This window comes from Piliocolobus tephrosceles, chromosome 4 (assembly GCF_002776525.5).
Source record: "Piliocolobus tephrosceles isolate RC106 chromosome 4, ASM277652v3, whole genome shotgun sequence".
Classification (NCBI taxonomy): domain Eukaryota; kingdom Metazoa; phylum Chordata; class Mammalia; order Primates; family Cercopithecidae; genus Piliocolobus; species Piliocolobus tephrosceles.
The window spans coordinates 140,164,640-140,178,970 of record NC_045437.1 but is presented as its reverse complement, the minus strand read 5'-3'; the positions used below and the strand labels follow the sequence as shown (position 1 = coordinate 140,178,970).

Below are 14,331 nucleotides of genomic sequence, written 5' to 3'. Positions count from 1 at the left end.
GCCTGACCAACATGGTGAAACCACATCTCTAATAAAAATACAAAAAGTAGCCAGACGTGGTGGCAGGCATCTGTGATCCCACCTACTCTGGAGGCTGAGGCAGGAGAATCACTTGAACCTGGGAGGCAGATGTTGCAGTGAGCTGAGATCTCATCATTGCACTCCAACCTGGGTGACAAAGCGAGACTCCGTCTCAAAAAATAAAAATAAAAAAAAAAAAGGCTCCCCTCTCTTCCCTAAGCCACAGCATTGCACTATATCTCACCAGCAGGCACTCAGCTCCCCCAGCCTCTGGACATAAGGAGGGACATGCAGGTCATCACCAAACAAATATGGACAGTTATTGAGAGTGCAAGCTCCTGTCTCTTTCAACTCTGCATCTGCCTTACCAGGATCACAGTGCCTGTCACAGAGAAGATGCTCACAGGGCCTCAAGCAGCTGGAAGGGGCCCTCTAAGGCAGAAATTAGCATGAGAAAGACCCAGACCATCTTCAAGGATTTTAGACTGCTGAGTACAGGAACACAGATCACCAAGGAGAATTTGCTGGTCTATGCTAATTTCCCTCACCAAACTAGTAGAGTGACAGGACCACGTTCTAGGAAGTCACAAGCATATCTCTGTATGTGGCCTGCAGTTTGGGTTCATGGTCATCACCATCAGGTCCAGTCCTATCTGACTATACCCAGTCCAAAGGTATCACATGGTCACATATGGAAGTCAGAAGCTTGGTCCCATCCCCCAGCATCTCACTTTGTTAAGGCCTCCACTTCCTTCCCCCTCTGAGATATGAGTAGGCTGACAGAAAGCCCTTTTCCTCAGCACAAGGAGGTTGGCTTTTGGAGGAAACAGGAGTCTGTCCCACCTTCACGTGTCTGACTTGGCTTCTTTGTCCTCCTTTGCTTTGCTGTGGTGGCTTGTATATTTTTTGAGCTTTGTTCCTACAATTAGATAATCTTGAGCCTCTGAAGGTCTTTAGGATTCCACCAATCCACTGTTTTCCAAATTTGCCCCAGCCTTACCACAGACCCACAGACTCAGGGACTCCAGGGACCTGGTGATCTGCATCCTTAGCAAGCCCCTTAAGGGATTCACTCATCCAACCCCACCCACTCTTTTTTTTGAGATGGAGTCTTACTGTGTCACACAGGCTGGAGTGCAGTGGTGTGATCTCGGCTCACTGCAACTGCAAGCTCCGCCTCCCGGTTTCACACCATTCTCCTGCCTCAGCCTCCCGAGTAGCTGGGACTACAGGCGCCTGCCACCACACCCGGCTAATTTTTTGTATTTTTAGTGGAGATGGGGTTTCATCGTGTTAGCCAGGATGCTCTCGATCTCCTGACCTTGTGATCCGCCCGCCTTGGCCTCCCAAAGTGCTGGGATTACAGGTGTGGGCCACCGTGCCCGGCCTTTTTTTTTTTTTTTTGAGACGGAGTCTCACTCTGTTGCCCAGGCTGGAGTGCAATGGCGTGATCTCTGCCCACTGCAACTTCTGCCCACTGCGACCTCTGCCTCCCAGGTTCAAGTGATTCTCCTGCCTCAGGCTCCTGAGTGGCTGGGATTACAGGTATGTATCACCACACCTGGCTAATGTTTGTATTTTAATAGAAACAGCGTTTTACCATGTTGGCCAGGCTAGTCTGGAACTCCTGACCTCGTGATCCACCCACCTTGGCCTCCCAAAGTGTTGGGATTACAGGCGGGAGCCACCACACCCAGCCTTTTTTTTTTTTTTTTTTTTTTGAGACAGAGTCTTGCTCTGTCACCCAGGATGGAGTGCTGTGGCACAGCTCACTGCAACCTACACCTCCTGGGTTCAAGCGATTCTCTTGCTTCAGCCTCCAGAGTAGCTGGGATTACAGGCACCTGCCACCATGCACAGTGAATTTTTTTTTTTTTTTTTTTGTATTTTTAGTAGAGACAGGTTTCACCATGTTGGCCAGGCTGGTCTCCAACTCCTGACCTCAAGTGATCCGCCTGCCTCAACCTCCCAAAGTGTTGGGGTTATAGGCGTGAGCCACCACACCCGGCCTTGTATATTTTTTGAGCTTTGTTCCTACAGTTGGATAATCTAAATTTTTTTTTTTTTTTTTTTTTTGATACAGAGTCTTGCTCTGTCACCCAGGCTGGGGTGCAGTGGCATGATCTCAGCTCACTGCAACCTCCACCTCCAGGGTTCAAGCGATTTTCTCCTGCCTCAGCCTCCTGAGTACCTGGGATTACGGACGTGCACCACCACCCCCAGCTAATTTTTGTATTTTTAGTAGAGAGGAGGTTTCACCATGTTGGTCAGGCTGGTCTTGAACTCCTGACCTTGTGATCCGCCCAAGTCAGCCTCCCAAAGTGCTAGGATTACAGGCGTGAGCCACCGCGCCTGGCCCAGTTGGATAATCTCGAGCCTCTAAAGGTCCTTAGGAATCCACCAATCCATTGTTTCCCAGACTCAGGATCTCCAGGGGCCTGGTGATCTGCATCCTTAGCAAGCTCCTTAAGGGATTCACTCATCCAACCTCAACCTGCTCATTTTACAGGCTGGCTCATGGGATGGCAGAAAGCCATCCACTGGGAGCAGGCCGATCCGAGTGCCAGCCTAGGCTCTCATTAACCTGCCAAGCCATCTCATCTCTCTGAGCCTCATTGTTCCCATCTGTTTAATGGGGACAACCACTGTCATTCTGCCTAATTTGCAGAGTCCTTGGGATGGTTAGAATAACGGGGGGGTGGGGGGGTGGGGGTGGGAGACAAGCTCAGCGGGAGAAGAGATTTGCACAAGGTCATTTACCTCTTCATCTGCTTGTTTTGTGCCAGGAGAGGGGATTCTGCTGGGAACAACTTGTTGGGAGAGATGACATTCTAGTAAACAATGAAACCAGTAAATGAACCAGATAATCACGATAAATGGGTTTTCGAGAGTCAGGGCAAAGGTATGTGTTGGGGGAGGGACGGTCTGCCCAGGAGGGGTCACTCTGGCAGAGCACTGGTGGTCCGGGAGCTGTCCCAGGAGGTCCTGGAGAGCTGTCACAAGCCCAGCGGTGTAAGAGCCTGGAGGCCCTCTCGAGCCTAGCTGGAGCGCTCCCAGGGCCCTCAGAGCCGCGGCGGGCGCGGGTCTTTGTCTCTCACATTCTCTCTGCCGCCTCTCCCGACCCCCAGCGCTGTTTCGTCTCTGACCCCGAATAACTTGTTGGTTTCCCCCCGGGCTTTGTTTCCCGGGGTCACCACCTCGGGGACGCCAGGCAGCCGCCCCGGCCCTCGTGGGTCCTGCATCTGACACCCCCTCCGGCCCCCGCCCCCTACCCGCTCGGAGATAGGGGTCAAAGGCAGCCCGCGTCACGTGGTCGCCGAGCAGCACCGAATCGGCCGGGAGGGCCGAGGGAGAATCCGGGTGGAAGTCGAGAAATCCAGTCCCGATAGCAGCGCCCGGTCCCGCCCCAGCCCCCGCCCCGGGGCGCTCACCGCACGCCCGCCGGCCGTCCCGGCCCCCGGAACCCTTCTCTGGCCGGCACCCACGCGGCATCACGGAATCGAACCCCGCTCCCAGAGGCCGCGATTCGGGGAGGTAGGCGCTGGGCCGAGGAGGTAAGGGGAGACGGGCTGGGGGGCTCTCGGCGCACAGGTACGCCCCTCCGGGCTAGGGGGCGAGGCAGCGCGCCCCAACCTCCAGTCTCCAGGGAGACCCCTCCCCGCCGCGGGACGAGGGGGAGGCTGCGAGCTGCCCCGGCGCAGCGCCGGGCCGGGACTGGGGGCTGGGCACCGGGAGGGAGCGGGAGGGGGAGGAGAGCGGGCGGGAGGAGGCGGCGGCGGCGGCGTGGAGCGGGGGTGGGAGCGGCGGGAGGCGGCCGCGAAGGGGTTAACCCTGGCCCGGGCTGGAGCCCGGAGGCGCACGCACGGCCCAGGGGAACCAGGCGTCCCGCTCCTCTCCGGGAGCGCCCCTTCCCCCGAGTGGCGCCCCAGCCGTGGCAGGTAAGAGGCCGGGAGGGCCCGGGCCTGCCAGTCCCCTGTCGCCTAGCCGGCGGGGCCCGAGCCCGGCGTGCAGGCCGCGCGGGGCCCCAGCGGCCGCCGGCGCAAGTTTGGTGCGGGCGGGCGCCGGGCGGGCGGGTGGAGTCGGCCGGGCCCCGCGCGCGGGGGTGGGAGGACAAAGGGGTGGGGGGCCGCGCGGGGCTGAGGGCAGGCTGGGGTGCCGGCGAGGGCAGCGCGGCAGCTGTAGGTCACGGATAATGTCACTCACGAGGAATGCCCCCTCCCCCTCCGCTGCTCCCGAACAGGGGAAACTTTTGTCTAGCGAGGGAGGGGGTTAGAGGCCGGGTCCTGCTTCGCGAAGGCTAAGGCAGCCGGACCGGTTTTCTGCGGGCTCTGAGCGGCCTGGTCTCTAACTCCCCTCCTTCCTCAGGGTCTCGGGAGCAAGAAGTTCTCCCTTTGCAGGCAGCTCTTTAACGCCCTGGGACAGGGGTGAGGAGGGGCCACCCGTGGGACGGGTGAGCTCTGGGACCGGCCGGGAATCCGGGGACTGGCCACTTGGCTCTTTGCAGACTCGAGCACCCCGGTGTGCCCTGTGAGGCTCAGGGAATACAGAGCCCCACCCCCTGAACGCCCCATTGTCGCCCTCCCCACCTTGGAGAGCTTTCAGAATGGCCTGCAGGCAGTTTTGCCCCCTGGTCTGTTCAGAGCAACCTGGCTGTTTGTCAAGTTTCCAGCGGTGTGACCTTGAGTGGGTTCCCTACCTTCCCCTAGCCTCAGTTGCTTCACCTGTAAAATGGGGAGAATAGTATTTGCTAGAGTAAGGATGAGAGGAGTGTGTGGTACCTCAGCAAATGGTGGCATGCTTATATTCAACAAGTACATTTCACGTTTACCGTGTGTTAGGCGCTGGACGAATTCATTGCTTTACATACATTCATATTTAATTCTCCCCCAATTACTGTTAACCACATTCTATGGAGGGGGAAACTGAGGCACAGGGTTGTAAAGGTCGCACAGATAGAAAGTGGTGGAGCTGGAATTTTACCTCCATTTCTCAGCCTGTGTCTCAACCACAGATCCCTACAATGTCTTGCTGTGACAGCTCACAGTTTATTTCTCCTTTTTTAAAAAATTTTTATGACTTTGGCCTTGTACAGTTTCATTTTCAGTTGAAATTATGGGGACATCTGTCCTCTTCACCATTTCCCCCACCCGCAGGTAATGCTCCCTTCTGCCTGGTACTTGTTCCAAGTGAGGTCTTGTGCCCTGGCTCTTGTTAACATAGGCAGCTGGAGCAGGGGGGAGGTCAGTTGGAGACTGGGCCTGGAACTCCCTAATGGTCCAAGTGCTGTTGCTGGCTACTGGGTCTATGGCAGTGCCGGTGGTGCAGGGAGAAGCCCGTCTCCCTGGCTGTGACTGGAGACAGCTGGTGGCTTTGTCAACAGGCCTCTCTCCCTGGCACCCAGGGACAGCCGCATCTTTTCATTCAGACCAGGTTACTTTCAGATCAGCGGGGGGCAGAGGTGGGGCAAGGGTGTTCTTGTGTAACTTGGCCATGGCAGGGGTCCTCATTGCTAACTAATAGACAGGTCTGGATGCCCCAACCCCAAAGTCCTTGAGGGTAGTAATAGTGTCAGGATTGCAGAACCCTAATGGAGAATGCATGTGTGTACAGGTTCCTGAGCCTAGCTAGCTCAGTACTGGGCACCCTGCAGGCCCTCAGTAAATATTCCACAAGTGAATGTGTGAGGTGGCTTAGACTTCTGCTGGCTTTCACACCCTGGGCTGGCCCAATCATTTGGTGAGGGTGACATCTTATGAGTACTGATCAGGCTCTGATTGAGGTCCTTGAGTAATTACTTTAAAAATGGAAAACAAATTGCAGTTTAATTAACAACATCTTAAATCTAGGGCTGAGAAACAGTGTGGTGGGTGGGGGTAGATAATGAGAGAAGTTCTTGGGGAAGGGAAGTTTGTGCATTTCAGCCTGCTCCGAGGGGTGTTCCAGCACTGTGTCTGATTTTGCAGGGTTTGTAGGCTTTTTGAGGGCCCTGGGAATAGGGAACCCTGCTGGGCCGATAGCTTGTAGGAATAAATGTGGAAATTCCGTTGCTTTGCTGGACATTGAGGGGACTCAGAAAAGCAGGGCATTGAATGGAGGAGTTGGAAGACTGACTTGTCATATGGTCAGACTGTCCCTTTCACTGTGGTCAGAGCAAGAAGAAGGGCCTCTGGGGGAATCAACAGTAAAGGGAGGACCCCAGCAAGCAAGCAAAGCAAGAGAAAATGGATAGTGAGCCTCCTGTCACAAGGAGGTGTGCTAGGAACAGTTTTGTAATCACAAGTTGAGGATGTGGTCAAGAATTTAAGATCATAGGCTGGGGGTTGGCGTCTGAGAAACTCACAAATGGGCTCTGGTCTAGGCAGCCCAGAGCTCTCTCTGCCCTGGGCTTTGGACCTGCTTGGCTGTGCTTTTTCCACCCTTCCATGCTTTGGGACCAAAGCCAGGCCTGCAAGTCTCTAGAGGTTGGGCAGACTTCTACTGGCCTGGAATTTGGATTTGAATATGGCTTGAAATATCTGGACTGTTTGGAGGACTTGGACATTCTTTACTTGAAATGGAACATTAGGGTAATTTGTGAAATGTGTATGGAAAATGTCTGTGGCTGAGGGTGACAGGGGACATGAAATGGGGTGCAGTCCTGCTGGATTCTGGAGAGGCTGTTCTGATGGGGGACAGAAGACAAGGATTCAAATGATGGCTATGGGGCAGGATCTGATCAGTTATAGATGGGTTTTGGAAGGCGAGTGGAAGGAAACGCTCTCTGCTTATTCATGTCAGCAAGGCTTCCTGGAGAAGGAAGTATTTTCGAGGGTGCAGACTGTGGGAAATGGGACAATAGGAGACAAGATTAGGTCATGCGGAGCCTGCAGTGCCCTGCTCAGGAGTTTGGATTTTATTCTGGAGCCTATAGAGAGGACAGAGGGTTGTAAGTAGCTCATTGACTCGATGCCTGTTCCTGTGCCTTGTGTCAGGCACCATGCCAGGCTCTTTACAGACACCCCATTGAAATCTCACAAAACCCTGCAAAGTAGCTGCTGCTGCTCCTGCTGCTGCTGCTGCTGGTAACCCCTATCCCTGCCCCATTTTCAGATGGGGAAATAGAGGCTCAGAGGGGTGGAGTCACTTGTAGAGCTGGAATTTGAACCCAGGCCTGAATTATTTCTGCCTTGCTGTGTTGCTTCTCAGGGGTCTTTTGACCAAAGATGGTAGCAAGACTGGCAGGGTTAAGACCAGGCCAGAGATGGCGCTCATCATGGTCCTGCAGAAAGCTGACCACAGGCTGACTCAGGCAGTGGACTGAGAGGAAAGGCGGGGGAAGCTGCAGGACTTTGTAGCTGTCTTGGCATTTGGGGTCATCACAGGTGGTCTTAAGGTTTGGTGAATAACCCTTAAGGGGCAGTATTACTGCTTTCAAATCCCTGAAAGGCCCTCTACAGGTAGGGGGCATAGTCTTGTCCTTCAGAGTTCCTGAGGATGGAGAAAGCAACAAGGGTGACAGCTCCAAGGAAGCTAGCCAGGAAGTAAGCTGCCCAGAAAGAAGGCGAGAATAGCATGGCTGAAGGTATGCAAAGAGCCTGGAGAGCTGCAGAAGTGGCAGGAGGATGCACCAGCAGGGGCAGGCCTGGGTGGCCACTCTCAGTTCCCTTTTCACCCAAGAATCTCAGCATTTGAATGGTGCCCGGCCCACTTCCACCCCCTGCTTTTCTCATAGCTTTGGAGTTGCCCTTCCTGCACATCCTGGGGAGTTCCATTTGGCCTGGCCTGCAGAGCTCCACTGGGAGAGTCCTTGCCCTTTGGAATACACTCAGTCCAGCTGACTGTCAAGGGGCCTCTTGGGGATGTCTGGAGCAGTGGCCAGAGCTGGGCTAAGGACTGTGCTTTCACAGAGGACTTGAACCCTCTGCTTCCATTTCTCATCTGTGAAATGGGGTCAGTCTCTCTTTCCTCACCTGTGAAGAAATAAGGCTACATCATGAATCAGGCTGAATCAGTAGGGCTTAGGGCAAAAGGGCTGGTGAGTTTGTGGATTTGAAAGTGAAGACGGGGCGGAGGGGAGGGGTTGTTCCCCTCCTTCCCTGCAGTGAAGGTTAAAGGAGGCTCTCTTCGTTTCTAGGGGTCACCAGCAAAGCTGCTTTCTCTGTCTGTGGGGCTCTTACAAAGCTCTGCCTAGCAGCTTCCGGCTTGGAGGTGTGGAGCACAGTGGAAGGGGTGGATGTTTTGGGGGCAGAGGTCCTGGACCCTGTGGCCTCAGGGCTAAAGCCAATTTGCCGTCAAAATGCTTATCTAGATGGAGGAGAGTTTGTGCTAAGTTGCCTCCTGGTCCTTTTTATTTCTACTCACCTTATTTCTTTAATACAGATTGGATTAATCTAATTTTAAAATGTGCATGATGAATGAGCGTTTGTTTATTTGAGGGCAATGTATGGGAAGGGCCTGCTGTGTGACTGCAGTGCCCCCTCTCCCACTCCCCCTCAACCCTCAAGCAGCACTGGCCTCTTTCCCTCTCCCTGGCTGTGCTCCTGGCCCCTCCTGCCTCTACAAATCTGCTCATGGTGAACATGCTGCACTCCAGTCACTTCCCCTTGCTCACCCCAAAATCCTCCCTACCCAGCTCCAGGGTCACCTCTTCCATGCAGCCATCCCTAATTCTCCAGAGCTGGCATTGCCTGCTCCCTCCTTTACATGTGCAGAACCTGTTACCTGGACCTGTCATGGGCCCTTCGGCTCCTACCTTTGAACTCTAGCTTCCTAAAGACAGTCTCATCTCCTCTAGGCTCTGTGCTCTGGAGGCAGGGGCTATACATGACTGGTTTCCAATGGGGGTGTGCATTGTTGTAGAGTGGAATCAAAAGTCCTGGGTTCAAATCCCCATTCTGTCACTATTAACTGCATGATCTAGGGTAAATTACCTAAATCTCCGTGGAAATCAGTTTCCTTAACTTCACAATGGGGGCAATAATAGTTCTGTTTTGTTTGGGAGGTGCTTTGACATAGGAAGTGTGCAGTAAGTAGAAGCTGTTCAAAGATAACAGTTGTTGTGATCATTGTTTGTAGCTAGGGGGGATCTGTCCTTTTAGAGATGAGAGAAAGAATCCCTGGAATTTGAGTTTCTGAACTTTCTGCCTAATGGCCCGAGATGGCATGTGCAGATGAGGAAACTGAGGCCTGGAGAGATAGAGCAATTTGCATGGCATGTGGGAACATCTGGTCTCGTCTAGGAAGCTGGACAGGATTTCTTTGTTATGCCCTGTCATCAAGCCTAAGGTGCTCAAGTTCCACGGGCTCAATTTCCTCCCTGGTGACCATGTTGAAGGATGTCTAAAGCTTACACCAGATAAATTGGGCTGGCTGGGAAGGTGCCACTAGGCTGGCAGCCCTGTGGCTGTCCTTGTAACCAGGGAACCGTGCCCCACACTGCTATGGGCTAGAGCTTTTTGAGGCCTCCCACCCAGCCTCACTTTGCTTGGGAAGGGGAAGAGGATGGTGGCAGAGATAGGTGACATGGGCTTGGTCTTGGGGCAGGTGACTAGGAGATCCATACAGAGCAAAGGTTGAGTGCCAGGCTCTGGAGCCAGGTGGCCTGTGTTCAGGTCCCTGCTGGGCTGCTTCCTATGTGTGAGAACGTGGGCAAGCTGTTTAGCTCTTCCTCTGTACAAAGGGGATGATAATTGTCCCCATCTGACAGCATTTAGAAAGATAACACACTGTGAGCCCAATCTATGTGAGTTATCATTATTATTGTAGTTGATATTATTGACTAAAGAGCTCATTTAATCCTCACAACAGCAGTAAGAGATAGGCATTATTATTATTCCCTTTTAGCAGATGTAACAACCAAGGCTAAGAGAGGTAGGTGGCTAGCCTGGAGAAGTTTAGTACCAGGGGATGACAGTCAGGGCCCACTGCTGGCGTTGCTCTGGCCAGCAGAAGTAGACTTGTTGTGTGAGGTGCTGGAAGGCATATCCAGTGGGTGGATGGGCCAGGAGAGGCTGACTTCAACTCAGTGTAATGAGAAGACTTAAAAAAAAAAAAAAAATTAGAGTAAGCCAAGATGGAAGGGATTGTGTCTGCAGGGAGCGAGCTCCCTGTTTCTGGAGGTGGGAGCAGAATCCTGGAGCTCATGTGATTAAGATGTGGTGAGGATTCTGGCCTCGTTCAGACCTGAGGTTATCATCCCAGTCTGTCCAGGGGATTGGCCTGTCTGGGCAGGTCCCAGGGTGGCATTAGGTGGAGGTTTGCAATAGTCATTGCTGCACGGCAGCCATCTCTGGTTTACACTACCAGCCTTGCAAATATGACCTGCCCAGGCAGAGGCCAGATGAGGAGAAATGAGTGTTGTCATAGCAGGGCCTTTACTCATGCTGCATCCTCTGCCTGCATTCATTCCCTCCCCCTCTCCTTATGCCTGAGCAGCTCCTGTTCATGCTTCTGTGAGTGTAAGCACCATCTATTCACGGAAGCGCTCTCTGATCCACCTGCAGGCTAAGTCAGTGGTTCTGAAAGTTTGTTTCTGGACCAGTAGCATCAGCATTACCTGGGAACTTGTTAGAAGTGCAAATTATCTAGCTCTATACTGGACCTACTGAATTAGATACCCTGGAGGGTGGGATTCAGCAATCTGTTTTAGGAACCCTCCCAATGATTCTACTGCATGCTGATTTTTTTTTTTTAGGCAGTTTCGTTCTTGTTACCCAGGCTGGGGTGCGGTGGTGCGATCTCAGCTCACTGCAACCTCTGCCTCCCAGGTTCAAGTGATTCTCCCATCTCAGCCTCCCAAGTAACTGGGATTACAGGTGCCTGCTACATGCCCGTCTAATTTTTGAATTTTTAGTAGAGACAGGGTTTCACCATGTTGGCCAGGCTGGTTTTGAACTCCTAACCTCAGGTGATCCGCCCACCTCAGCCTCCCAAAGTGCTGGGATTATAGGTGTGAGCCACCGCGCCTTGCCGCATGCTGAATTTCGAGAAACACTAGGATAGGTCATTAAAAAAAAAACTGATGCCTGTTTCCTTGGGCTCTCTTGTTTTCAGCATATTCAGTCACCCAGCAGATATGGGGGACCCAGAGTAAAGCCCAGCTTCTCACCACCCTGTCTTCAAGGAGCCCCCATCTTGTAACAGCTCCCTATCCCCCAGGAAACAATCTCGTGACACAATGATAGGATACAACAGAACCCCAGCATGATTACAGGAGCCAGTGCTGGGGCAACATGAGGAAGGCAGGATTGGGGAGCTGGAAGAGCAGGGGAGATTTTGTGGGTGGCAAGCATGGGTGCCAGGGCAGCTGTCTTCTGGGGCTGGGGCCAGGACACGGGTTGGGCAGAGAGCATGGCCTCTGCCTTAAAGAATAGTGTGCTTAGACCCAGGCGTGGTGGCTCATGCCTGTAATCCCAGCACTTTGGGAGGTTGAGATGGGTGGATCACCTGAGGTCAGGAGTTTGAGACCAGCCTGGCCAACGTGGTGGAAACCCTATCTCTACTAAAATACAAAAATTAGCTGGGCGTGGTGATGGGTGCCTGTTATCCCAGCTACTTGGGAAGCTGAGGCAGGAGAATCGCTTGAACCCACGAGGTGGAGGTTGCAGTGAGCCGTGATTGTGCCACTGCACTCCAGCCTGGGCAACAGAGCAAGACTCCATCTCAAAAAAAAAAAAAAAAAATAGTGTGCTTAGGTGTATATATGCAAACGTGTGTGTGTGGGGGGTGCACACATGTGTGATTACAATGGTCATATGTGGTCTGAGAGGGCTGAGGGGACTTAGCTGCTATCAATCCAGTGGTTTTGAGCATCTCGATAATTTTTTTCCTTTTTTTTTTGAGACAGGATTTCACTTTGTCACTGAGGCTGGAATGCAGTGGCGCGATCTTGGCTTGCTGCAACCTCTGCCTCCCAGGTTCAAGGGATCCTCCCACTTCAGCCTACTGAGTAGCTGGGATTATAGGTGTGCACCACCACACTCAGCTATTTATTTGCGTGCATTTTTTGTAGAGATGGGGTTTTACCATGTGCAGGCTGGTCTCCAACTCCTGAGCTTGAGCGATCCTCCCACCTGGGCCTCCCAAAGTGTTGGGATTACAGGCATGAGCCACTGTATCTGGTCAGCATCTCAATAATTTCTTTCTTTCTTTCCTCCCCTCCCCTCCCCTCCCCTCTCCTCTCTTTCTTTTTTGACAGAGTCTCACTCTGTTGCCCAGGCTGGAGTGCAGTGGTGTGATCTTGGCTCGCTACAACCTTTGCCTCTTAGGTTCAGGCGATTCTCCTGCCTCGGCCTCACGAGTAGCTGATATTACAGATGTGTGCCACCATACCTGGCTAATTTTTGTATTTTTAGTAGAGATGGGGTTTCACCATGTTGGCCAGGCTGGTCTCAAACTCCTGACCTCAAGTGATCCACCTGCTTTGGCCTCCCAAAGTGCTAGGATTACAGATGTGAGCTACTGCACCTGGTCTCAATAATTTTTTTTTTTTTTTTGAGATAGAGTCTTGCTCTGTCTCTGTAGAGTGCAGTGGCGTGATCTCAGCTCACTGCAACCTCTGCCTACTGGGTTCAAGTGATTCTTCTGTCTCAGCCTCCCGAGTAGCTGGGATTACAGGCACATGCCACCACGCCCAGCTAATTTTTGTATGTTTACTATAGACAGCGTTTCATCATACTGACCAGGCTGGTCTCGAACTCCTGACCTCATGATCCACCCGCCTCGGCCTCCCACAGTGTTGGGATTACAGGCGTGAGCCACCGCGCCCAGCCTAATAATTTTAATGATGATGATCATAATTGCTGCTCACATTTATTGACAACTTATAAATGCTTGCTGGGCACTTCCATGTCACCTTATCAGAAGTAATCCCCAGGATAATCCTATAGGTAGGCTCTATTATCACCATTATTGTCCCCGCTTAATAGATGAAAATACTGAGGCCACACAAGAGGGTAGATCTAAGAATTCTATGGAGATATATAGAGGTGCTTAAAGGCGTGATCTCATTGGAAGGAGAGCAGTAAGGGATTGTCATGGAGTGTTTGTATCACAGGCACAACTTATCGCGGTTTTCTAAAGATGTCTCCAAATGTGTGTTTTGTCAAATGAGTGAGTCAGCCTTTGGAGGAAGGTGGATGGGATTGTGTTGGGTGGTTAGGGCTCCAGCCTCCAAGCTGGGGCTTCCACTGCTGACGTTGTTGTTCTCCTGTTTTGTGGATGGGCTGTCTGAGGCCCAAAGAGATTCAGTGGTGAGTTCAAGGTTCCACTGCTAGGGCAAAAGAACAAATCAGAGAGATAAAAGTAGATCTCTAGCTGGGCATGGTGGCACGTGCCAGAAATCCCAGCTATTCGAGAGGCTGAAGTAGGAGGTTTGCTTAAGCCCAGGAGTTCAAGACCAGGCTGGACAACATAGTGAGACCCCACCTCAAACAGCAAAAAGAGTGGATCTCCTTTGGTTCTAACAAGAGGGGGTGTGAGATTCAAGATCAGAGCCCACTGTCCACTCTGCTGTCTTTTCCTGCCTCAGTGTCCCCAAGTGGCTGCCCAGTAGCCCAAGGGTGGGCAGTCTTTCTCTGACACAGGAACTCCTTCACTTCACATTTAGGGGATTGAGGCCTAGTGGAGCAGGGACTCACCCAGGCCACACAGGGAGTCAGAATTACTATTGAGGCCAGAACCCAGAATTGTCTCAGTTACAACCAGGAAGGGTTTTGTTTCCCAAAACCTGTCCCTTCCCCACCCCTTCTTTGGCAGGCTGAGTAAGCTGTCGCCCTCAGGGTGGCCCAGAGCAGTGCTGGGGGTAGAGATGAAGGTGCCTTGTGAAGAGGCTGCCAAGAAGGGGTGGGGCAGCCTCCAAGAGGAAGAGCACCAAGAAGCCCAAACCCCAGACGGAAACCAAATGTATTTTCTGGGCCCTAAGAGGATATTTGGAACAATGGAGGTGGGATGAGGGAAGTTAAAAAGGGCTTCTTGATATCCTTAGAAAAAAAAAGAAATAGAGGCTTTAGGTTTGACTTTTGTTTCTCTGAAGGATGTTTGTGTAACTTTCTGAAGGCAGGATCCCAGCACTCTGTGAGGCTTGTCAGGTACTTTTTTTTTTTTTTTTGAGATGGAGTCTCGCTCTGTCGCCCAGGCTGGAGTGCAGTGGCACAATCTCAGCTCACTGCAAGCTCCACCTCCCGGGTTCACGCCATTCTCCTGCCTCAGCTTCCTGAGTAGCTGGGACTACAGGCGCCCGCCACCTCGCCTGGCTAGTTTTTTGTATTTTTAGTAGAGACGGGGTTTCACCATGTTAGCCAGGATGGTCTCGATCTCCTGACCTCGTGATCC

General features: G+C 52.5%; 2 protein-coding genes across 9 annotated transcripts in view; one reads left to right on the top strand and one right to left on the bottom strand.

Annotated features, from left to right (window-relative positions):
* The window catches only part of LOC111552616, a 5,482-nt gene extending 1,801 nt beyond the window's left edge, over positions 1–3,681 (bottom strand). Inside the window, exon 1 of the mRNA XM_023226942.3 lies at positions 2,782–3,681. Within this exon, the coding sequence (XP_023082710.2) occupies positions 2,782–3,513 (732 nt within the window). The 5' untranslated portion in view covers positions 3,514–3,681. The remainder of the gene's footprint in view (positions 1–2,781) is intronic.
* Positions 3,316–14,331, top strand: part of NDST1 (N-deacetylase and N-sulfotransferase 1) — a 72,795-nt gene continuing 61,779 nt past the window's right edge. For 3 of the 8 annotated variants that reach the window (XM_023226940.3, XM_023226933.3, XM_023226937.3), the window contains exon 1: positions 3,316–3,555. The gene's annotated coding sequence lies outside the window, so the exon portion shown is untranslated. Of the gene's footprint in view, positions 3,576–3,809; positions 3,960–14,331 lie in introns of those variants that run through there. The other 5 variants (XM_023226938.3, XM_023226934.3, XM_026454439.2 and 2 more) reach the window with 3 other exon arrangements.